The 22,362-nt window shown below is 51.9% G+C and overlaps 1 protein-coding gene across 1 annotated transcript; it reads right to left on the minus strand.

Annotated features, from left to right (window-relative positions):
- Positions 1-551: 551 nt before the first annotated feature.
- YWHAG (tyrosine 3-monooxygenase/tryptophan 5-monooxygenase activation protein gamma) lies at positions 552-21,629 on the minus strand. Its single transcript, XM_084219161.1, has 2 exons — positions 21,361-21,629; positions 552-4,009 (listed from the first exon to the last, which is right to left on the minus strand). Exons 1-2 carry the CDS (start codon positions 21,445-21,447, stop codon positions 3,353-3,355), a joined length of 744 nt encoding a protein of 247 aa, XP_084075287.1. The 5' UTR covers positions 21,448-21,629; the 3' UTR covers positions 552-3,352.
- Positions 21,630-22,362: the final 733 nt, after the last annotated feature.

Genomic DNA, 22,362 nt, shown 5'->3' on the forward strand with positions numbered 1-22,362 from the left:
TGCTTCCCGAAAAAAGCGTCCCCGAACTGGGCTGGGGGCTGCGGCGGGGCTATGGCGCTGGGATGGGCTCGGGGTGTCCCTCCCTGTTTTGGGGTGCTCGGTGAGCCCCCAGCCCCTCTCGCTCGCAGCCGCTGCCGGGGGTTTCGGTGCTGCAGCCCCGGATCCCTCGCAGGGCGCATTTTCTGAGTCAAGGCGTATTTTCTGTTTATAGGTTCGAGGGGAGGGGAATATTTTTACAGCGTGAGTCACCGCGCGTGTGGCTGCGAGCGGAAACCATCGGGAAGGGACGGAGGTGGGGAAGGACGGAGGTGGGGAAGCACCCACCCAGCCACTGCCGAACCCACGGGACCCGGCCCGCGGCTCCCACCGCCCCGCAGAGGAGGAGCCCGGGGGAGCCCGGACCCGCAGGGACGAGGATGCTCAGCGGCAGCGGAAGGGAGGCGGCCCAGGAGCAGAACCCAGGCTGTTCCCGAGCCCCCCTGGTCCCACGGAGCCCCCCAGAAAGTCGAGACAGGCGATAACAATTAAGCAGCGCTGACGTCAGATCTGTAAGTTTATTTGCTCAATGTACGACGGCTACATAATGACTCACATTCATGATATTCCATCACTGAGGAAAAACTGCTAAGAATGGTCCGTGTGTGAAATAATTCCTTACAGAAACACGGAGTTGGAAAAATAATCACTGATTAGACCTTAAAAATAGTTCACTGCATAACATGACAAAAAGCACAAACAAAGGCTCATTCAAAGAACACAGTCATTGTTCTCCTACACTGTAATAGTTATAATTTCACCATGACGAACACCAGACATTAAGGTTAAGCTAACACTGGTGTTTTCTTTTGCTTTTTTTTTTCCTTTTTAAAAACAAAATCATATATAATTGCATGTCACTATAGCAACATCCATAACAGATCAGTTTGTTACGATCACTATTTGGTAGAGCAAACTTTACCCCCGAAAAAAAAAAAGGAAAGAAAAATAAATTAAAAAACTTTAAAAAATTTTTGAAGACTATTTTGTCATAGGAATACATAACATCTACAGTATAAGTTAATAAATTTCAAGCTACTGTATAGAAATACAACACTAGCATGCACAATATTGTATCAATAGAGTAATGGAGCAGTAATCATTTCACTGGAGAGACAGTATCATAGGCAAGTGCATCTCTTAAAAAATGAAATAAACCATTCAAGCTGCTTAAAAATCAAGTCCCTGACCCCCACTCCGTTTTTAGCCCTCTTGTGCCATCTCTCCTGCATAAGTTTCCTAAAGCAGCCAGAGCAAAAAGCCAAAAAGAGTAGTAATTATTTGGAGAAAAACAAACCAAAAAAAAAAAAAAAAAAGAAGATAGGTTTTGTAATTCCAGTAAATCACTTCCAATTATACAGCTGGGACAACACTGCTCACGGGACACGGGGGTCGATGAGAGGGAGCTCAGAAGCCTAAAGCACGTCCCGGTCCCGGCACGCAGCGGCACCGCACAGCCCTCGCCGCGGGATGCTGCAGCCCCGGCTCCCTGCGGGACGCTCGGAGCAGGGGGAACCCGGCCCAAACAAAGCCGGGCGGGGCAGGGCCGGGGCTGGGGCGCTCCCGGGCAGCGCTCGGGGCCGGAGCCGTGCGCGTCCCCCCGGTGCCGTGTGTGCCTCACCACAAGGCGCCGTGTCGGGCTGGCTCTCGCAAGGGAGGGACGGGGAAAGCCTGGTTCCAAAATCAGCGTCAGAATCACGATAAGGAATTAAAGCACGAGCGCGGTTTCTCCTCACTGCGCGGCGCTGGGGGAAGCGCTGCAGGGCGCAGCGCTCCGCGGGCCAGAGAACAGCAGTGAACCTCCAACAACCATGGAAAAAATCAAAATTAAAGCTAAATTTACTCAAAATGGGGTAAGTAGTACCTGCTAAGCAATTCAGATGCCCCAACTCCCACCCCCGGCCGGATCAGACAGGCTGAGAAAAGATTTTGCTAAGAAGAGAACTAAGTTCCTGGGCTCCCGATGGTGGACTGAAATGTCTATGATTGTAGCTCTTCCCTTGAGGAATTTCTCTACCAAATTAGTGTCTAAGCTCCTGAAGTTCGCTCATTACACCACAAGCTTCCCCAGGAGAAAGGAAAACACACCCGGCTTCCCTGGTGACAAACAAGGGAGCCCTGGGTGCCGGAGATCTGCTGACAAACCTCATGGTACAGTGGGAGAAAGTCAGGCAGAGTGAAATGGCAGTGCAATCCCTGAGGAAGCAGCTGTGGCACCTTAAATCAGGATGGTCTTTTGAAATACCAAACACAGTACATGACATACAGACCTGAATGCTCTTTTTTTTAATATTTTTTTTATTGTTTTTTATTTAAGTGGCATTTTTTAAGTTTAAACACTTCCCCCTTTGTCTAATTAAGTTCTTAAACCTTTTGCTGTGGACTTAAAATAGTTGAAACAGCCGCTAGCCAAGCACCTGTTAAGCTGTTGACCAAAAAACTAGAGCAGCTTTGATGTTCCTCGGGCGGGCGGTCTTCTTGCCTTGGGCGACACAGAATAGCTAAAGCCAGTCCACAGGCGAGGACTGCTCAGGAAGGCAAGCCAAAAGAACTAGCAAAAGAAAGAAAAACAGACAATCAAAGGCTTGATGTCATATGGCTGTAATGTAGAAATACTGTAAACTGCAATTTAGTGTTAATACTGTAAGCTACCCTAATAAATATCTCAACCGAAAAAAAAAAAAAAGAAAAAAAAAAAAAAGAAAGAAAAAAAAGATTGGATGGCCTAAATCCCAGGGCTTTGCGAGCCCCAAATTCTTTAGTTTTGTTGGTTTTATTTTTAATTCCTTCTCAATTTGGGGATTTGCAGCTGCGCCCTGGCAGGCAGAGCGCTGCAGAGAGAGGCCCCGCGACGTGGTGCGGGCACACGGCACCTGGGCTGCGGAAACAAACGCTCGAAGCCTTACTGGAACCACAGAACTCCCTTTTTTTTTTTTTTTTTTTTTCCAAATGTTTTTGCGTTGCTTTCCTTAAAAATGAGGGCCATTCCATCCACGCAAATTCTTCTTAAAACCCTTTTTTTATTTCTAGCAATAAAGTTAAATTAAAGACAGCTCCACTTGTATTAATAATCTACAGAACAGTCCATATGCCAGTGAGGCTGCTATTCCATACCAGCACAGCCAGCCTGACTTCCACTAGTGGTGTTTTGGCAAAAATGTCAACGAGGCAATCAAAGACAGGTTGTGGGGGGCCTCCCTGGGAAGGTGTCCCCTCCCTTTCCCTCCCCCACCCCGGACCCCCCCCCACTCGTGGGAAAAAAATAAAGACTGCAGTAGTTAGCATCAGCGTGCGGCTGCCAGTCCATCGGGGGGGTCTAGTTGTTGCCTTCTCCGCCGTCGTCGTCTTGCTGATCGCTCGTCCAGAGCGTTAGGTTGTCGCGGAGGAGCTGCATGATGAGCGTTGAGTCCTTGTAGGAGTCCTCGTTGAGGGTGTCCAGCTCGGCGATGGCGTCGTCGAAGGCTGTCTTGGCCAGGTGGCAGGCCTGCTCCGGCGCGTTCTGGATCTCGTAGTAGAAAACCGAGTAGTTAAGCGCCAGCCCGAGCCGGATGGGGTGGGTGGGCTGCATGTGCTCCTTGCTGATCTCATGGGCTTCGCTATAGGCCTTCTCCGAAGACTCCACCACGGTCGCCCTCTTCTCGCCGGTGGCCACCTCGGCCAGGTAGCGGTAATAGTCCCCTTTCATCTTCAGGTAGAAGACTTTGCTCTCGTACTGCGTCTCGCTGCAGTTCTTGATCAGGTAGTTGTCCAGCAGGCTCAGCACATCCTGGCACACCGCTTCCAGCTCCTTCTCGATCTTCTCGCGGTAGGCACGGACCATCTCGATCTTCTTCTCGTTCCCATCTGCAGAGGTCTTCTGCTCGATGCTGCTGATGACTCGCCAGGACGAGCGCCGCGCCCCCACCACGTTCTTGTAGGCGACGGACAACAGGTTCCTCTCTTCGTTGGACAGGGGCTCGTTCAGCTCCGTCACCTGTGTGGAGAGAGGGGGAGAGAAAAGAGACATTTGGGTTAAGCCCCAGCCTTCTGACGCTCCCATCACACCTTTGGGTGTTCCTGTGCATCTCTAGAGAGAGGCAGGAAGAGGCAGTCAGCTTGCAAAGTCCTGCTCTGTCATCTGGCTCTGTCTCTGCTCCCAGACCAGCAGGAGCCAGCTGGGAAATCATGCTGTGGTCCAGACCCACAGCAAAAGGAGCAGGCATTGGGTTTTATTTGAGAGATCAGCATCTTCCAGAACGAGAGAAGTCTTCTAGGAAAGAGATGCCTTTCACCTGTAGGATGAGAGTTGGGCTTGGTGATGCAGGGGAGAGGGATAGTCAAAGCAAGAGGGAGGAGATGGTCCAGGGTTATAAGCTACCTGCATGGTTAACACCACCAGAGCTATAGGGTGTTCATCTTTTCCACTTCCCACAAGCATGGGGGATGCTTCAGAGACACCCAAAGAATCACTGAGATGGCACAATTACAACTGCCTCAGGCACCTGCACAGATGAGGACTTAAAAGCTCACATGATGAAGGGAAATCCCCCACACTTAGTTTTCCTCACTGAGGTTAATAGTGTTACCTGTCTCATGCACCACAAAACCCACAAAGGGATTAAGGAGATGATGAGCACAGAGCTCCCTCAGTAACTTGGGAAGCACCACTTGGTATCACAATAATCCCATTCCAGCTCCCACAACACCACTGCTGCCTGGAGTCATGTGGGCAGCACCTCTGGCCAAAACTGCACCAGCTTCCCACCCCCAGGAGCAGGAGGAGCCCTTGCAGCAGACAGGACACCACGCAGCAGCTGCACACGGCTGCTCCCCTGGGCTGGTTCCAGCTGCCAAGTGCCACTTTGAGCCTGGGCATGGCCACTGTCCCCTATCCCCAAGGACACGCCCTGGGCACAGCCACCTGGGAATCAGGCCACCAAAGCAGGAACCTGTGAGCCACCTCACAGCAGTAAAGGATTAGGTAATGGTTTGGATGTGAAAGGCTTCTGCAAACACTGAGTCACTTTCACAAGGATCTGGAAGGACAAGGTTTGCTCTGGGCCCAGATAACCACATTTATGGTGGGGAGCAGGAGGCCAAAGGCCCAGCCCAGGACCTCATTTGAATGGCCTTGAATGACTCACAGTTACTCACACCATATTGACCTGCACATTCCAGAACATCCACTCCTGCTGCAGCTCTTCAGCCATGCTCTGGCTAATATCTCCTCCCAAAACCAGGCTACAGCTAAGCCTGTTTCCCCCACAGCAAGCAGAGTCTCTGATCCAACCCACTCTAGCCCTTTCCCTCAAGGCAGAGGCAGCAGGCAGACCCTCACTCCCACCCCTGCTGCTGCTGTGTGGATCTGTGCTGCTCCAGAGGATGCTCCAGAGCCTGGCAGAGGAACAGCAGACCATTTTCCAGATGGAAGAGGGTGTTCCTGTGCAAACCAGCACAACTGCTTCTGCTGCAGGGTGAGAGACAGCCGAGGGAGCAGGGAAATGGGTGTCACATTAATGAGGGCAGGATCTCCTGGGACTATCAGCAGCTGCCAGCGGCACAGGACAAAGAGCACAGAGCAGGATGCCAGGGCAGCTGCCAGTGCTCCCGCCCAAGGTAAGCAGGGCAGCGATGCCATCCCGCAGCTCCCAGTGCCAGGCCAACCCTCACACCCCACTCCTGGCCAAGACAACAGTGACTGTTTAACCACAGGGCCCTGGGATCCCTGTGATATCCTGCTTCCTGCAGCAGGGCCAGGCAGGGCCCAACCACAGTGTGCCCAAACACCAAGGGTGAGACACTCGCACTGCCTCCAGCTGCCTGCTGTGCTGAGGTCTCTGCTCTGCAGTTTTACAGAATGTCTCCATTCTTCCCTCTCAGTGACACCTGCACAAACACATAGTAATCATTTTGTGGGTTAAAGACATCTTTGGGAGCACAATCAAGGTGTCCCCCTGCCCCAGAGCTTATGGGTTGTCTGTCCTCAGAGATACCAAAGACTCCATCAGGTTACCTGGGGGCTTATCCCACCTAAGCTACCCCGTTTTGAGTGAGGGATTTGGAAATAGAAGCATCCAGAAATCCCAGACTGAGTTATTCCCTTCCAGCTGTAAATGGAGTGTCCAACACCAACCATACAAGAGACTCACTGATTCCAAGAGTTTTCTGTCATGACAGGGGTTGTGGAGATTGATCACTAGATGAAATTTTGCTTTTAGCAAGGTGCTCCCTGAGAAGAGACACCAGTTTTGAAGTGAGCAACAAGCAGGTGCCCCACAGCCACATCTGCAGATACTTATCACTGCAGGAAGAAGTAGATTTACCTCCTCTCACCAGAAGAGTCTTGCTGGAGGACAGATTTATTAAAACTACAGGGAGTTTCGTGGGATTAGCTTTGCCATAAACATTTTAAATTCGAAGCTATTAAGGATTACAGAGGAAAGTTGCTTGTCAAAATCCTTTCAGCAAACTCGCTGACAGATGGAAAGTACACCTGTGGAGACAGCAGATTCCCCTAGGGATCTCACAGGGAACTTGTGAAAGCAGGAAGGGAGCCTTGTTAACCATGTCACTGCTTTCTAGCAGGACCCAGACTCCCAGGAAGGAGCACTGCAGAGACATGGCCAAGATGTGACATGGGTGGGGACAAGGACCACGGCCCTCAGCACCAGGAGAGGGAAGAGGCTGTAGTCCCACACATTTCAGTTTGCAATTGAGCTGAGGAAGAACAGAACACCATCTGGCTCTTGCATTCCCAGCAGGAAGAAAATGCAAGATGCCCAGGATACAAGGTATCAGACAGCAGGGTACACTGAGCTGCCTTGTCAGTCAGAAAAAGGCAGAAAAAATGTATCCCAGGTTCAGCTGCCTTTGAGGACGTCTCTGCCCTTGGTCTGCCCAGAGCTGCCTGGTGCCTGCCTGCCTGTGCTGGCAATTCCTGCCACAGCCCCCTCCTGTGCAGTCACTGTCACTCTGCTCTTCCCACAGCACTGCACCAGTGCCCATCTCCAGCAGAAACCACTCCAACACCTCTGCACCAGCCTGTCACATGCACCTGGGGCTGTGCCTTCTCTGCAGCCTGTGCTGGCCAAACAAATGCTGGGGTTTTTTTTTCTTACACTGCAGGATACTGAAACAAAGTGAGTTCAACCAAGCCACTGGCTAAACAGCAGGTTCTGATATACTGGATTTGTAGCATTGCACTGAATGCTTCTGATTTAACATCAAATACGGCAATATCCTGCATCAGGCCTGGATCACACTGCAGCAGTCACATTATGGAAGGGCAGAACCTTCCCCCTTAACTCAGACCCTGAAGGGGTCTCACCTCCCCGAAGAAGGGATCAGGTCCCCTGATGCCATTTCCAGCACTGTTACATGGCGTCAGAGACTTCAAATAGCCAAAGGAAAATCCTAGGTTGGCATCAGGAGGGCTTGGCAGGAGCACAAAGCCATCAGCCCCTGGCTGCAGACTACCTGCTCTTTGGGAAGCTCACTCAGTTTGGAGTTTTACATCCCTGGCTGCCAGCAGAGAACAGCAGAATTTGCTCTGCAAATCCCAGTAACTGTCCAGCCTCATCTCACTTGTGCTCATGGAGACAAGGGAGAGGGGCAGGAAATGCACGAGCCAGTGTCAAATCCTGGATGTGGCATAAACAGCCAAGGGCAAGAAGCTGATCCACATGGTGGAAACTTGATAGAGGAAAGTCTTCTAGCTATTCTGGAAAAAAAAAAAAAAAGAAAAGAAAAAGGAGAACACACCTAACACACCTGCCAGGAGCAGACTGCACAAGGATACCTAGGCAGGGAGTGCAGGGAGCTTGGCATGGAGCAGTCCATGCTGCCAGGCTCTGGCTGGGAGGCATGTTCATCACCCAGCTGGAGGACACTGCCAGTTCCAGTCTCACCAGTTCTCTGATGGCACAGTGTCCGCACCACCGAGACTCCAGTGCCCTTAAGCCACAGGGAAACTCCGTGAGTTCCCATTGGACAAAAATTACTGGAAGTTTAGGATTTATACTGCTTGGGAGACCAGAGGCTTGTACAAATCCAAGCCCTGTGATTTGCAACAAAGCACTGCAGAGGCAGCACCATCTCTGAGAAGGTTTTCCTGATTTCTCCACTACAGCTGGAGCTCTGACTCAGCACCCTGCCCAAAACCTGGCAGGCTCCCGGCATGCCCGAGGATCACATTGCAGCCAGGCAAGCTTCAGCCTCTTGAGCAGAAGCCAGGGAACAAGCAAAACTTTACCTGTCCCTAATGTCAAGGTATGTAAACTCCAAAAGCCCAAGGGTTGGTTCTACAGCACCTTCTTTCTGGAAGTATCCTGATTAACAGGCTTTGGTGAGACCCATGGGTAAGGCTTGCTCCCAGAGAACAGCAAGTTAGGTTGGTTAGGGGCTAATTCCAGGACTCCCATCCTCCACTTCTCACCTTGCATGAGTAGGTCTGAATATACATCAGGAATTGACTGGTTTTGAGGTCCCTGCAGTGACTGCACTGAAGATCCATCACAAGACTTAGCTCTACCTGTTTATTCTTGCACACTTTTCACTTAGTTTGATAATTAAGTGCCCACCCATTTACAGCTTCTGCCTGGCTTTGATGTCTTATCTTAAAGCAGACAGCACTGGCAAGCTGACAGGACCCAGAGATCCTTCCCTGGGGAATACCATCAACATCTGACAGTTTAACCCATGTTATAAACCTCAATACTTGCTCTTCTTATTGCTTAAAAGAGAATTTGAGTCCTTCAGGACATCAGACAGCTACAAAAGAGTGAAGCTTTCCTGGAGAGACAGAGACAGCCATGAGAACTTCAAACTGTTCACTGAGAAAAGCTTTTAAAGATCATCAGAGCTCCTCTCCCACCAGGATACACAACATCCATCTCGCCCTCAGCACTTGTGCTTCCTGCTCTATCTACAGCTCCTGCACCATGTAATTAAATTTGTTATCTCTCCACACAAACCCTAGCAAGTAAACCCTTGTTTTCCTTCACATGCAGCTTGTTAGCCTGAGCTCTGCCCTGAAGGCCCCCTTCTGTGTTCCATTTTTTGAAAGGCCAACATGCTTTTGAAACAAAGTCCAGCCACTGAAATTCCTTGGTCTGTAGCCACTGGCAAGGGGAGCAACCAGCACACAACTCCTCCAGGCTCAAGCAGCTGAAAAAGGTGACAATACCTGCAGACATGTCACCTTCCCCCATCTCCAGCTGCTGTCTCATGCTGGGACCCCACCACCCATGAGCAGGGACAAGAGGACACAGCCTCAGGCTGTGCCAGAGCAGGTTCAAGCTGGACATCAGGAAGAGTTTCTTCACAGAAAGGGTTGTCAGGCATCAGAAGGGGCTGCCAGGGAGTTGGTGGAGCCCCCATCCCTGAAGTATTCAGGAAATGACTGGACATGGCACTAAGCGCTCTGGTCTGGTTGACAAGGTGGTGACTGGTTAAAGGCTGGACTCTGTAACCTTGGAAGTCTTTTCCAACCTTAATGATTCTGTGACAAAACCACCTTCAGCAGTCCAAGTGCTGTCATTTTGGAAGGTCATGACTAACAGACTGCCTGTTTTTTCCTGTCCCCAGCTTCCCCTAGCTTAAAGAAATGGCCACCCTCAAGCACATGAAATTGTCACCATTACCCAGCAGCCTGGTGAGAGTCACGACTCGATGTCACACAACCTCGCCAAGAGCAGCTTCTCCCCAAGCACCACAGTGAGCTGTCCTACAACTCCATCACAGCAGTCAGGAAGATGCTTTTCTTAAGCACTGTCCTACTTTGGTGAAGTAGGCGTGTGTTAAACCAGACCTAAATCTAAAATGTTACCAGATTGGTTTGGCTTCTTTTCCCTGTTGCCTTGCCTTCGCCCCCATGTCACACTTCCAAAGTGGAAGTCACACCATAACTGCTTCTCTCCTTGCTGACCCCTTCCGTTGTCCTCTGCTCATGTTTTAACTCAGTGTGGCCAGGGGGTTTTGGGCTGTAGGTCAAACCCTTCCTCTCATCCCAGGCAAGACCAAAAAAAAGCACGTGCAGGCTGTGGGGCAGACGCAAGTTCCCCACTGTCTTCTCCTCTGCCTGTTTCACTATGAATAATCCCCTACCAGTTCCTGTTTTCTAAGCTGCCAGGGCCAGTTCACATCACAGGACAGCAGCTGAGGGCACATGGGATGGTTCTGCCCTTACATTTCAAATTGCTCCCAGTGCCTCAAGGACCAGTGTCTGCAGAGAACTGTTTATTGCTTGTAGCCCAACTGCATCTCAGAGGCTACTCAGGCACTCCAGACACCAATTAGGATTTCTGCATGTTCCTACACTTAACAGCAGCTTTCATCCCACTCTGCAGCCTTTATTACTTAAGGCAACTTTGAACCACCCAAGACAAAGTCTTCAAACTGGGAAATGTGGAAACCAAGAGCTCATTTATTTTATTGGCCTTTGTAGCTTAATAACTACATGTGATTGCACTGCATTCAGGTTTGATCAGTCCTTGGAGCCTGCAGACCTCCTGCTCCAGTTTCAGTGTGGCCATCATGGATTTCAGTTGGAGAAAAAGCAAATTTCAGCTGCTTGGGTCATTCTTGCACATGAAAGGTTGAAGGGAGCCAAGGTGAGAACACCAGTAAGAGCAGCAGAGCTCTGAGCTGCTCCAGTCAGTGTCTGGCAGCAGCATTTTGTGTGCCAGCCCTTATCTGCAGCACTGCAGTCCCAGCACTTGGTCTAACGACTCTGGGTTTCTTTCCACTACAGAACACCTGGGTGCCATTGATTTGTGTCCCCGACTTCTTCTGCAGCTTGAGATAAGGCAAACACGAGGGAGCATCTGCCTGCCATGGCTATTGTGGACAGAGAGCAGCCCAGACACATCCCAGTAACCAACTGGAAGGAAAAACCCCAGCCTCCCAGCTTTGTGTATGTTCAAGTGTTCTACAAACAAATGTTCAAGGAGCTACAAACTATTTCTGAGTTGGCATTGTGCAGTCCTGGTGCAGAGAGCTGCTTCTCTAGCCAGCATGTGCTTTTTGAGCCAGGAAGGAATGATGCTCAAGTTTTCTTGTTTTCCTTATTAACACCCTGATTCCTGTTAGCCTTACTGACAGGTTATTAAACAAGATGAAAACTGGCTGCAGGACAACTTGTTTCAGCATCTTGCTGCCACTACCTGCCTCGGGCTTATTAAAAACTCTCGGGGAGAATGATTGACCTCTGTTGGCCTAGTGCTTTCCAGCCACCAGATGGAGAGAGCAGCAAGTCCAAGCACATCAGTCCCAGCATTTCAGGGGATTGTCACTCAGGGCTCATCACTCTGTCCCTGGCAGATGGGATACCAGCACCTTTGCTTGCTAACTACAAAGCAACAGAAGGGATGCCAAACCACTCCTTCCCCAGGATATGGCAGGCTGGCAGCATCATCTGCCCACTGCTGTGTTCTGTGAGTGCCTCAGCAGCAGCACAGGATCAGCACCACCCTTCTCCATCACCAACAGCTTGGGGAGCTCTCCTGCCTCGGATTATCTGCTCTGTTCCCTGCTGACAGGCCTGGTCTCCAAGCTCTCTGCTAAGCACGTGGAAGACCAGTGCCACAGCGTGCCGCTGCTGGGAGAGCTCAGATGTGCCCCTGGAGCTCACAGCAAGTTTCAGGAGCTCAGAGTTGATCCGTTGATCCCTTTGGAAGGAGAATGACAATTCATGGTTGCTATAGGCTCTTCTGGGCTGCATTAAGCTTTTCCAGGTGAGAGCTGAAGAGCTCATCAAGAGTAACTGCACTCCTTCCTCAGAAACATTTTGGTACAAGTTTAAAGACTTTGGGTTTTTAAATTTCTGTTTAAGCATTATTCCTCAGAAGATTCCATCTACTCACAGGCTTTTGAGCTGAAGCAGCCATTCACAGGATGGCTACTGGACACTTCTAGAGTCTTAAGACTTGGTCCACGCAGAGGAAGATTTTTTTTCCTTTCCAATTTATGGTAAAACAAACCCAAGCTAGACAGATTTCAGGGACTCTCGATAAATGCACCAAGTTTCATGTGGGGAGGGTGTTTAGTGCTGCTGGGAGCATTAGCTGCTTAAAGATTTACCTCACAGCTTCCAAGGGTACTAATCTGGCTCAGATCTTAGTGCTTTCCTGCTCACCTCCAGCCCCACTACCAGGCAGTAAGAATCCTGCCACCAGATCATCAAATCCTCCCCAGAGAGTTAAGTGCCAGACCCTGTCCTTAATCAGGGGCTCAAAGACTGCCTGTGCCCATGACCTCAACCTATCTGAGCCAAGTGGAGAGAGAAGACATGATGTGCCATGGGCAGGCCATTCTAAGGCTGAGAGCAGGTTCTGGTTGCTGGGAGAGCCTGTTCCCAAGTCTGCTGGAGCAGGATGAACTGGGCAATTCCTGTCTGCTGGCATGGCTTCCTTCAGCATGGCAGAGCCACTGCTGCCATGGCAGCTGCAAGCTGCTGCTCCAAAGGGTGAAATGGGAGAAGCTGCAGCCATGTAAAACTCCCTGCAGTGGGCATGCACATTTTTAGCTGCTCCATTTTACTCCCCCAAGCGTTTTAGGAACCTGATTGTTGCACATCAAGGTAAGATCCTGGAAATATTAAAAACAAGCACCTTACACGATTTTTGCTCTTGATCTCTTGGTCTGCAGATCCAGCAGTTCCTTGGTGTCTCAAACATGTTTTACCAGATTAAGCAAGAGACTTCCCAGAACACCCAGGTGGATTCCTGCATGCCAGCTCCACGATAGGTTTAATTTCTACATCAGTGAGTAAGGTGATTATCCCTCCAGATGTACTATACCCTCCCACTGCTTCGGGGATTTCAGGCTTGATCTTACACACCTCTAGCAAAGACAACTTTATTTAATTTCTTAAATGAACTTGCAGAAAAGAAGAAAGTCAAGTTTTTGCTCTGGCAGCTTTCTGGAGCACTGTAAGCGATTTTAAATTACAAGGAGGGTCACTTTACTACCCTACATCCAACTGTTTAACTCCCCTCACCTAGCTCTAGCCACCTCCTCCCAGCCTCTTCTGAAGCCCAAGAGAGTCCCACCACAGATTTGATCTCCGTTCATCACAGGTGACAAAACCCCCTCAGGTGCCAACGTCATCTTGACACCACCAAACACAAGAAGCCAAGCTTCCAAATTCTAGGTAATGAAATATTCACCCCATGTAACAAAGCCCAACAGCACAAACAGGCAAAGCTCCAAGGCCTGCCTTAGCTGGGTGTAAATCAAAGGCTGTTAATCTCCCCCAAGTTCTCATTCACTGCTGCATTAGCCTTTTACAAGTAGAGATCTCCTACAGCAATTGTTGAGCATGTCTGTTAGCACATGGCACAGCAACAGCTTCTCCACCTACTATTAATAAACTTGATGCTGCTGAGCACCACAACTGTCCAAACAACATGTCCATCAGCAGCCTCGTTAGCACTGAGGCTGAGCCTTCTCACTGGTGTTTTTCTAGAGCCTTGCTGAAACCATCTTAGAGAGGAGTCAGAAGCACACTGACACGCCAAGCAGCTTTGCTTGGTACGTAAGCAAAGACACATCCCAAGCAAGCCAACCCATCTAGCGAGATCAGAGGGAATTTGCAAACAATTAAGGAATGGTTTGCACTTGGAATCCCTGCAGACTTGGGCTCATCCAAGCACAGCTGCCTCAAACACCCATACACGGACTCAATTCCAACATCTCCTTCACAGAAGAAAAACATTAAGTACTCTAATCCCTAATCTGGGGATCACTTTACGGGAATCTCACGCCATCATCGGTGACATGTTCTCTAGTTACTCTCCTCCTGCAATTAACTAATGCACTGCCCCTGGTCACTGGATCACTAGCTTGGGGCCAAAAATCAGGTTTGTTTAATATCTAATAGAGCATGTACTGGGTCATGTCTGAGATGTGACTAAATCTGGGTTAGCACAGAAAACCCTCACACTGGGGGAAGTTTGCCCTTAAATAGGCAGACAAAGGCTTTTGTTTCACCAGCTACACAAAGGCTTTGCTTTTGAGAGACAGTCTTGTCAGTGTTTCCTGAGCAGCCTAAGAATTGCTGCCTCATCACTTCAGCTCCATTTTCCAGAATTTACCATTTCTGAGTTTTTCCAGACTATACCAAGATAATCAGTATGAGACTCCAGGGTGAAGATCAACCCTTATGATTTACCAGCCTCAGCAGCTCCCAGGGTTCCAGCCCACAGAAAGGGCCAGAAAGGTGCAGCAGCTTCCAAGGCTCCAGCCCACAGGAGGGACCAGAAAGATGCAGCAGCTCAGCCTCGCTACCATTGTGCATTCAGAAAAGATGGACAAAGCCATCCCACTACTGAGCTCCTCCCCCAGAGCCATGGGTGGGAATCCCACATCTTGACATCTGGATTCTGAAGCAAAGAGTCAGACCTCTTACTTAAAAAATGAAATAAATTTAAACAGCAGAATGAAAGTAATTTTGTTGCAATTTTCCTTCATTTTAGGCTGGGAGGAAAAACTTTGCTCATTAGATCAAGCAGCTAGGGGGAAAAACATTCCCACAAAGCCATTTCATTTGCATGAGGAAACCTCATTCCCACCTTCCCCCACCTTCAATGACCAAAAGCTGCACTGGCAGAAGCACAGGCAGAGCCTGGCAGCCAGCAGCCATGGCAGAACATTTTATCTCAATGCCACCAGCATAAAACCAGCTACCACCATCTATCTGGACTGCTTCTTCAAGTCAAGCCAAAGGTTTCAGAGGCTGAAAGACAAAGCCACCCAAAATCCAGCACAGTGACCAATCCATTGCTACCTCCCCTTATTTTAGCTGGTTTCCAGGCTATCACTGCCCAGCAGTGACCATCACTACTCAAATCGAGTCAATACTTATGTTTTCACTCAATTTTTGCTTCCCAGACAAGGCATTTGCCACTTTCCAGAAATGCCAGTTGCCATTTCTCTGCAGTCATGTGAATCTAACACTTGGGGAACAAGACTTCAGCTAAGGACCAGTTAGGTCAGTTACCTGTTCAGTAAAGAGCAGAAGTTGTTGAAGGCTTTCAGCTTTCCAGAATGAAAAGACAAAGACTTGACCAGCGAAGGAACAAAGGTCTAAGCTGGCTCCAAACCAGTCAGCACAAAAATACTCCTCCTTTGGAAAAATCTGTCATGAGCTGCAGAGCACTGAAGCGTAGGAGAACGCCTGGAAGCATCGAGGGTGCAGCACTACCCAGAGACAACCTCAGCCCTGCCTCACTGCTTTGCCATGGTGAAGCAGAAGATGATGCCTGGATCCTATCAAGGCTGTCAATGGAGAAACGCTTGGGAAGCCAGGCAAATCCTGTTCCACTGTGCTTTGGACTGCAGTTATTCTAATATGCATTCACGTTTTGCTGGCAGCTCAGGGGGCTGAACAGGGCAGAAAAGCACAAGGCAGAGTATTGAATGCACCAGGCATTTGACCCACCTGAGGAAAAACTCCCTAAGGTCAGACTGGAGGCATTTTCCAGTGCCTCCTTCCCTGTACCTGCCTCTGAACAGTCTGGTGTTTGGCTGGGACACCAAGCAGCCAGCTCTGGTCTGAACTAGTCTGACAGTCCTCATGGCTCTTCCCTGCCAGACTGGAATTGAGCTCCCAACACACCACTCACCTCTGCCAAGGAAAAAGCAGCACCAACAAGTTCAGCAGTGCTCCACATCCAAGGACACGTCTGAGCTCAGACAAAGCCACCTCCCAAAAAGCAGCTGGTTACTCAAGCACTAGCAGTTGGGACACACAAAAGCTTGGATTCTTTTTTTCCTAAATATGTGCCCCTACACACAAGTTCTGTGCATGGTTTACTTGGCATGAAGCTGTTCCAAATAGAAGCTCAAGAGTTCAGTCATAGAGCTGGTGCATTAGGCCCTGTCAGATGTGTCACCATCCATGGAGTTTTCTCCAGATGTCAGGTCATGCCCACCACTCTCCTCCCCAGCCCCTGCTCCATCAGCTGCACCCTGAGCCAGGTTTCTCTTTCTGTCCTAGAGCAACAGCTAATAGATTCAATTCTCAGCTAAAAGCCTGTAGAGGTAGTAGAAATATCAGGCTTTGAAAAATCCTTGTCCTTAGGATTGTGACCTGGGGGTCATTCACCAGCCTGGGAACAAAACCCAGGCCCCCCATAGGCTAATGGGGTCCATCAGGTCACTTTTACTCCACCTCCCTGATCTTAAGCTTAGCAAGGCTGAGGCTGTTTATTCCTCCTTGGAAAGCCAAGCTGAGCATGCTCCTGAGCAGCACTAATGCTACTGGCCCAGGCACAAGAAAACTGGTTCAGTAATACACATGAAGAAGGGGAAAAAGTATGATGGAGATCCTCAAGTTAAGGAAAATCTTAATTCTACCAGCCACAGAAGCTGAGGTAGGACCATGTTTTTCATCTCCCCGATCAGAAACCAAACCTCAGCTGCAGGAGGCAGAGGGATACACCACAGTTATGTGGATAACCCTCCTGAAAGCACCATCCAGAACACCCATGAGAATGAACCACTAAGAGGATGCCAAATACATCATCCTGTTGCCAAGAACAGTGTATATGGCCTTGGATGCTGGAGTTTTCAACCCAGGAAACATTTCTGGAGCTGAAGTTCTGTGGCTGTCCCTAAAGCATTCCAGCCAGCCCAAGCACACATCATCATTGTCCAAGGAGTCTATTCCAGAGAGTAAATTTGGGATCAGCTGGTGAACACAGCTGGGGCAGATAAGGTTTATCCACTGACATTATGAAGTTTATTTGGTGTACTAAAACAATTGAATCTCCTGTGAACCAGCACATCCTTTTATACGAGAAGCAGCAAATAAAGGTGGTTGAAAAAAAAATTAATAAATCAAGACAACTCCCACCAATCTTTTTCCACTTACATGGTTTGACATCATCCACTAGATCTACTGGATAAGCCCAAATAATCCAGGGGTTCATGGAGAGCCCTTGCCCAAGTTTTACTGTTTCTATGCCCCCAGGTACAATTCAGCTGCTATATTCTCCATCACAGTCTCAATACCACTTTTGTTTAGTTCAAGAGCTATTTTGGGTCCAATCCACCCTGGCTGCTACACTTGGCCAACTAAGAAAGCCAGCATGATCTTGTAAGTCAGTGACTCTTCCTTAATGGACTAAATAAGAACTCACAGGAGCTCAAAGAGGAATTTTTAAGGTGCTGCTGAATACTGGCCAGTTACTGTGAGCAGTGTCCACTGCAGTCACATACAGGGCACATTGCTACCTATCTGTGGCTTAGGAGCAGATGTGACTCAGGCTACTGCTAGGAGGTCCCAAGGCTGAGTCACACAGAGACAGCCCCACACTGTGAACCTGTACAAGGTCAGAAGGACAGGAGCTCCTGACAGCCACCATCCTGTCCTGACCCCATGGATCTCCAGGAAGGAAGCCCTGCTCATGAGTCAGGCTGTCTCCAATCCCTAGCAGCACTGCAGACCACCAGTGGTCTGCAGGCACCACGAGGCTGGGCAGCATTCAATCTGCCTGCACAAGAGCATCAATGCTGCCATTAGATGCCAACAGCTAATGACTGCACCATCCACCTCGGCACTGGGAATGGTTTCTCCAAAGCCTTCCCCAGCCCCCCTGGGAAGTGCTACTACAGCAGCTCACACTCCTTGGTCCCCTCCCACCGTCACAGATGGCCTGCCCAGCACTCCTCCTGGAGAAGCCTTTCCACCTTCACCACCCTTTTGTCTGAGTACACTGCGAGCAGAAAGCAGCTAATCATCCCTGCTCTGCTTCCTGGGGACTCTCCAGATATGCTGGATTTGTGTCACTACCCCTTTTTCCAAGGGGGAGCCTGCTGCCTGTGTGAAGCCTTGCTAACAGCACTGATAGACTGGATGTGGAGGATGGTAACCTGCCCAGCTGGTGACCATCACAGGAGAAGCCCACATACCCCATGGCAGGGAAGGCCTGCAATTCCCCATCCTCACGCTCCTCCTCCACCCACAATGGCCATTTACTGCACCAAGCTGCGCTGTCTAAAGCTTGGAGCAGCCATCTGCTTTCCAGCATCTCCAACAGTCCCCCCTTCACACCCACACTTGGTGGTCCTTGCATGCAGTACAGCCATGGCCCTGCTGCAGAGGTTGGGCCCCCCAAAGTCGAGCAGTCACGTGTTCCCCTCACAGGGGACAGCCCCACACCTACACCACCCATAGGTGCGGTGCAATAATTCTCCCCACACGTTTTCAAAAGATGACTTATTTCCTGCATAAGTTATTGCAATAATTTTGTTCATTCACCTGCACATCCCCTCCACATAAAGGTCTGTGGGGAGGCACGTGCTGTGCACCCTGGGCAGCACTGGCCAGGGGCTTGGCAGGGCTCCCACCTCCGGAAAGCCTCCAGCAGCACCACTAATGGATATTGATCCTCAGCTTGGCATGGGCTCGGACAGCAAAGCTCTTCCTGAAGCTGAACCAGACAAAAATGCATCTTGCTCCAACCACCAGCACTGTGGGAAGTGAAACTCCAGCAAGCAAGCCTAAGGCCAATGTCTGACCACAATGGGGACCAGCAGAGAGATTTCCTGTCCCCCAGCACCTGACAGGGCTGATGGTACCCCCAGACAGCACTGAGGTGACAAGGAACAGGACCAAGGTCATGAAGACATACCCTGGATCGATGGGCCCAGCCCTGCACCCTTCCTGGGTGTGGCATCACCTTCTGCTCCCTCTGGTAGGTGAAGGGACCATCTGCTGTTGTCAGAGACCCCCCAGTAAACCTGCCCCTTTTGGGGGCTGAAGGAGCAATCCTGCTCCCGCAGCAGCAACATAACTGCAGGTAGCAATTAGGGGCACTGGCAGCTAGCACTTGCAAGAAGGAAGGAAGTAGAAGTTATTATATATAAATATTATTTTTGAGAAACTATTGCGATCCCAGACATCCCTAGATGAATCAGCAGACAGCAAGAAGCCCAGCACACCATTTCCATTTTAAACCATTAACACAGCCATTCAACACAGGTTTCCAAGCACACAGGGCTGAGGCTGAACAACCCACCCAGCTGCCCCGTGTGAGGTGGCCGCCAAAATGCAGCGGTGAGATGAAGCTGCTGGAAAACGAGCCTCTTTTATGCCCATCACTGCCACAACAGGTTTGAAAGGAGAACCATCTAGCATTTCTCAGCAGGGTGCTAAGGCAGGGCTAGGTTTGGAGGGCAGGATGGCTCTGCATCACCTTCGCTAGGCGCAGCCCGCATGCTCTCTGCTACCGCCTGGGTGCATTGCAGCTTGGACCATGGCATATGACATCACTAGGCGTTGCTACGGAAATGAGTGCGAGGTCATCAGCCTCCCGCACAACCGGGGCTGGGGGCTGGGCAGCGCACGGCGACGGGGATAACCGGCTGTGACACGGCTGTGACATGGCCGTGGCCGCCGGACCGGCCGTGCCAGAGCTGGGGCAGCGCGGTGCTGAAAGGAAGAACAAAGCTCTGCCTTTTGTTTGCTGGTGAAGGGAGGCGTCAGCGCTCCCGCTGGGGATCGTTTCCTTACGGCCAAACTACCCTGCAGCTGATAAGAGGCGTTAGCCCGGGTTACTGTTTCACCAGGGCCCGTAAAGAAAAATCACACATACGAGCTCTTAACAGCACCTGGGGTTCGAGCACCCAGCCCGGGGAAGCCGGCTAAGAGAAATTCACAGTGCAACACGGCTGTGAGTCCCGGGCATATCCCTGCTGGCTTTGTCACGGCGGCTGCATTATCCGTAGGAAATGAGCTGTAGGATCTGCTCACACAGCAGGCTTTGCTTTAAAATGAATAGATGCAGCTATCAGAAAATGGTATAAAAGCCATGGTGCAGCAGAGGGACAGCCTGGCTGGTTTAATGTGATAATATCTCGTTCCGATTATCCGTATTTCATTCCTTGATAAGACATCTCCTCCCTCCCCGGGCTCGGGCTGTGACAGTTTTGTCTGTTTGATAAATGCAAGGTTATTGACAAAATGGTGCAATATGGGCAAACAGAGCTGCACCCACGGCAGACTGCGACATTCCCAGATCGGCATTCACTTTTCATCAGCCGGGGAGGACACCCCAGCTCCCAGCAAAGGTTCAGACCTGACTAAGAAGACAAACATAAAGAACAGTTTTCCCCTTTAAAGCACCCCCTCCCTCCCTCCACCCAGTCTAGCCTCTCTGCAATATGACAAATGCAGAATCTTCTGGAATGACTTGATCCTGCCTCCCACGATTGCTTTGTTTGCAAGATCAGATCAGAGATATGTTTTTTTTTCCCTTCTTATATTGTCAAAATGTCAGTATTGAAGGGGAGCGTTCAGTGTCACAAATCAGATCAGCCTGCTATATGCAGAGTCTTTATTTTAAGAGCGTGAAATGAATACAACATGACTCAATTCATAAATCTCCAACCAAGAGCAGTAAAAATAAGAGCTTTGACAGTGAAAGGGCTCCCGATCTTTGGGGTCAGGGGCACACACCAGCCCCGGCGACCGCGCGTGGGAAGGGATGCACGGGGAGATATTTCGGCAGCGGGGAGAGATGTGCACGAATCCCCCCCACACCGGGTCCCCCCCTGCGTCGCCCCCGGGGGCCCCGAGCCGGTGTGACCCCCCCGGGCAGCGCCGCAGCCCCGCCTGGCTCCTCTGCCCCGCCACGCTCAGGCAAGGCGGGGAGGGGGGCACGGGAGGGGGCCTGGGGCGGGGGGAGAGAAGAAATGCGGCTGGAAGGGGATGTGGGGGGCTGCAGGGCTGCGGAGGCAACGTGCCCCGAGGCAGAGGAGAGGATGTGGGGGTGCTCTAGGGCAGGGGAGGAGGATGCGTGGGGCTGGGTGGGGGCAGCAGGGCAAAGCGCGGGGGTTTAGAGCAGGGGAGGATGGGGGGCGGCTCTAGGGCACAGAGGGGGAATGTGCGCGACTGGGTGGGGGCCCCGGAATAAGGGAGAGGATGCGGGGGGGGATTAGGGTAGGAGAGAGCGATGTGTGGGGCTGGATGCGAGCCCCAGACCAGGCGAAAGATGTGGAAAGGGGGCTCTAGGGCAGAGGAGCAGGATGCGTAGGGCTGGGTGGGGGCCCCACCGCAGGGCAAAGGATGCGTGGGGGGCTCTAGGGCAGGGATGAGGGTCGGGAGAAAGCAAAGTAACCCTGGATCGGGAAGAGCGGCGGGAACGGGACTCAGCTGGGGCTGTCGGAGAGCGACGGACCGGGGACCTCACACCCCCGCGGCCCCCCGGGCCGAGCCCACCACCCACCGCGGGGAATACGCGGGAAGGGCGAGGGGAGGGCGGCCCCAGCGGGGCAGGAGGAGGAGGAAGGTGTGTGTGCGTGTGTGTGTGGGGAGCGCGACGCCCGCGGGACGGGACTCACGTTCTTCATGGCGGCCGCCATGTCGTCGTATCGCTCGGCTTGCTCGGCCAGCCGGGCCTTCTGCACCAGCTGCTCGCGGTCCACCATCTTCGCGGGGTCCGGGGGGGAAGAGGGGCGAGGAGGCTGCGGGCTCCGGGAGGAGGAGGAGGGAGGAGGAGGAAGGAGAAGGAGGAGGAAGAGGAGGACGAGGAGGGCGCGGCGGTCTCGGCGCTGCTGCGGCTGAGGCGGCGGCGGCGGCTGCGCCCGGTGCTGTGCGCGCGCCGCGGGCCACCACAACCCCCCTGCGCGCGCCCCGCCCCGCCCCGCCCCTCCCCTGCTGCCCCGCCCACCTCCCGCCCGCGGGGCACGACGGGAGATGAAGTCCTCAGGACGAGAAAGCGGTGCTCAGTTCATTGAGCTCAGCCTCCTTGCAGAACTACACCTCCCATCGTGCCCCGCGGCAAGGCACCGGCCCCTGGCCCCCCTGGGCCCCGCCTGTGCTGATTCACCGGAGCCCGGCCCGGGTGGGCCGCGGAGGGCGCGGCCCGCGGCGGGAGAGCGGGGGGCGCCCGCGGGAGGCGCCGTGGGACGGGCGGCCCTCGGGACGGAGCCGCGGGACATCGCCGGGCACAGGCCCACGCAGGGCAGGGACGCACCCGCAGGCCACGCACACTCCCAGCCTGGTCCCGCTCGCGGCCCGGGAGCCGTTCCAGCATGGACGCGCCCAGGGCGGGGACGCTCCCACGGCCCAGGCACACCCGCAGGCTGGGCTCGCACACAGAGCGGGCTCAGTCATTGCCCCGGCCCGCTCAGAGCCCGCACACACCGCGCACGGCCCGTCCTCACCGTGCCCACTCATCAGCCAGGCCCACGGAGAGCCCACGCACGGCCCGGCCCACGGAGAGCCCACGGGCACTCACAGCTTGGAGCCACCCACAGGCTGGTCTCAGAGCCTGGAGCCACACACAGTGTGGTCCCACTCGTGGCCAGACTCACTCATGGCCCTGACCCACTCACAGCCTG

The sequence above is a fragment of the Fringilla coelebs genome (assembly GCF_963513975.1).
Source record: "Fringilla coelebs genome assembly, chromosome: 20".
Classification (NCBI taxonomy): Eukaryota; Metazoa; Chordata; class Aves; order Passeriformes; family Fringillidae; genus Fringilla; species Fringilla coelebs.

Excerpts from the sequence above, each read along its gene's own strand:
- YWHAG (XM_084219161.1), bottom strand. The coding sequence starts at position 21,447 with ATGGTGGACCGCGAGCAGCTGGTGCAGAAGGCCCGGCTGGCCGAGCAA. Across the intron at positions 4,010-21,360 it reads TGGCGGCCGCCATGAAGAAC|GTGACGGAGCTGAACGAGCC; the intron begins GTGAGTCCCGTC and ends CTCTCCACACAG.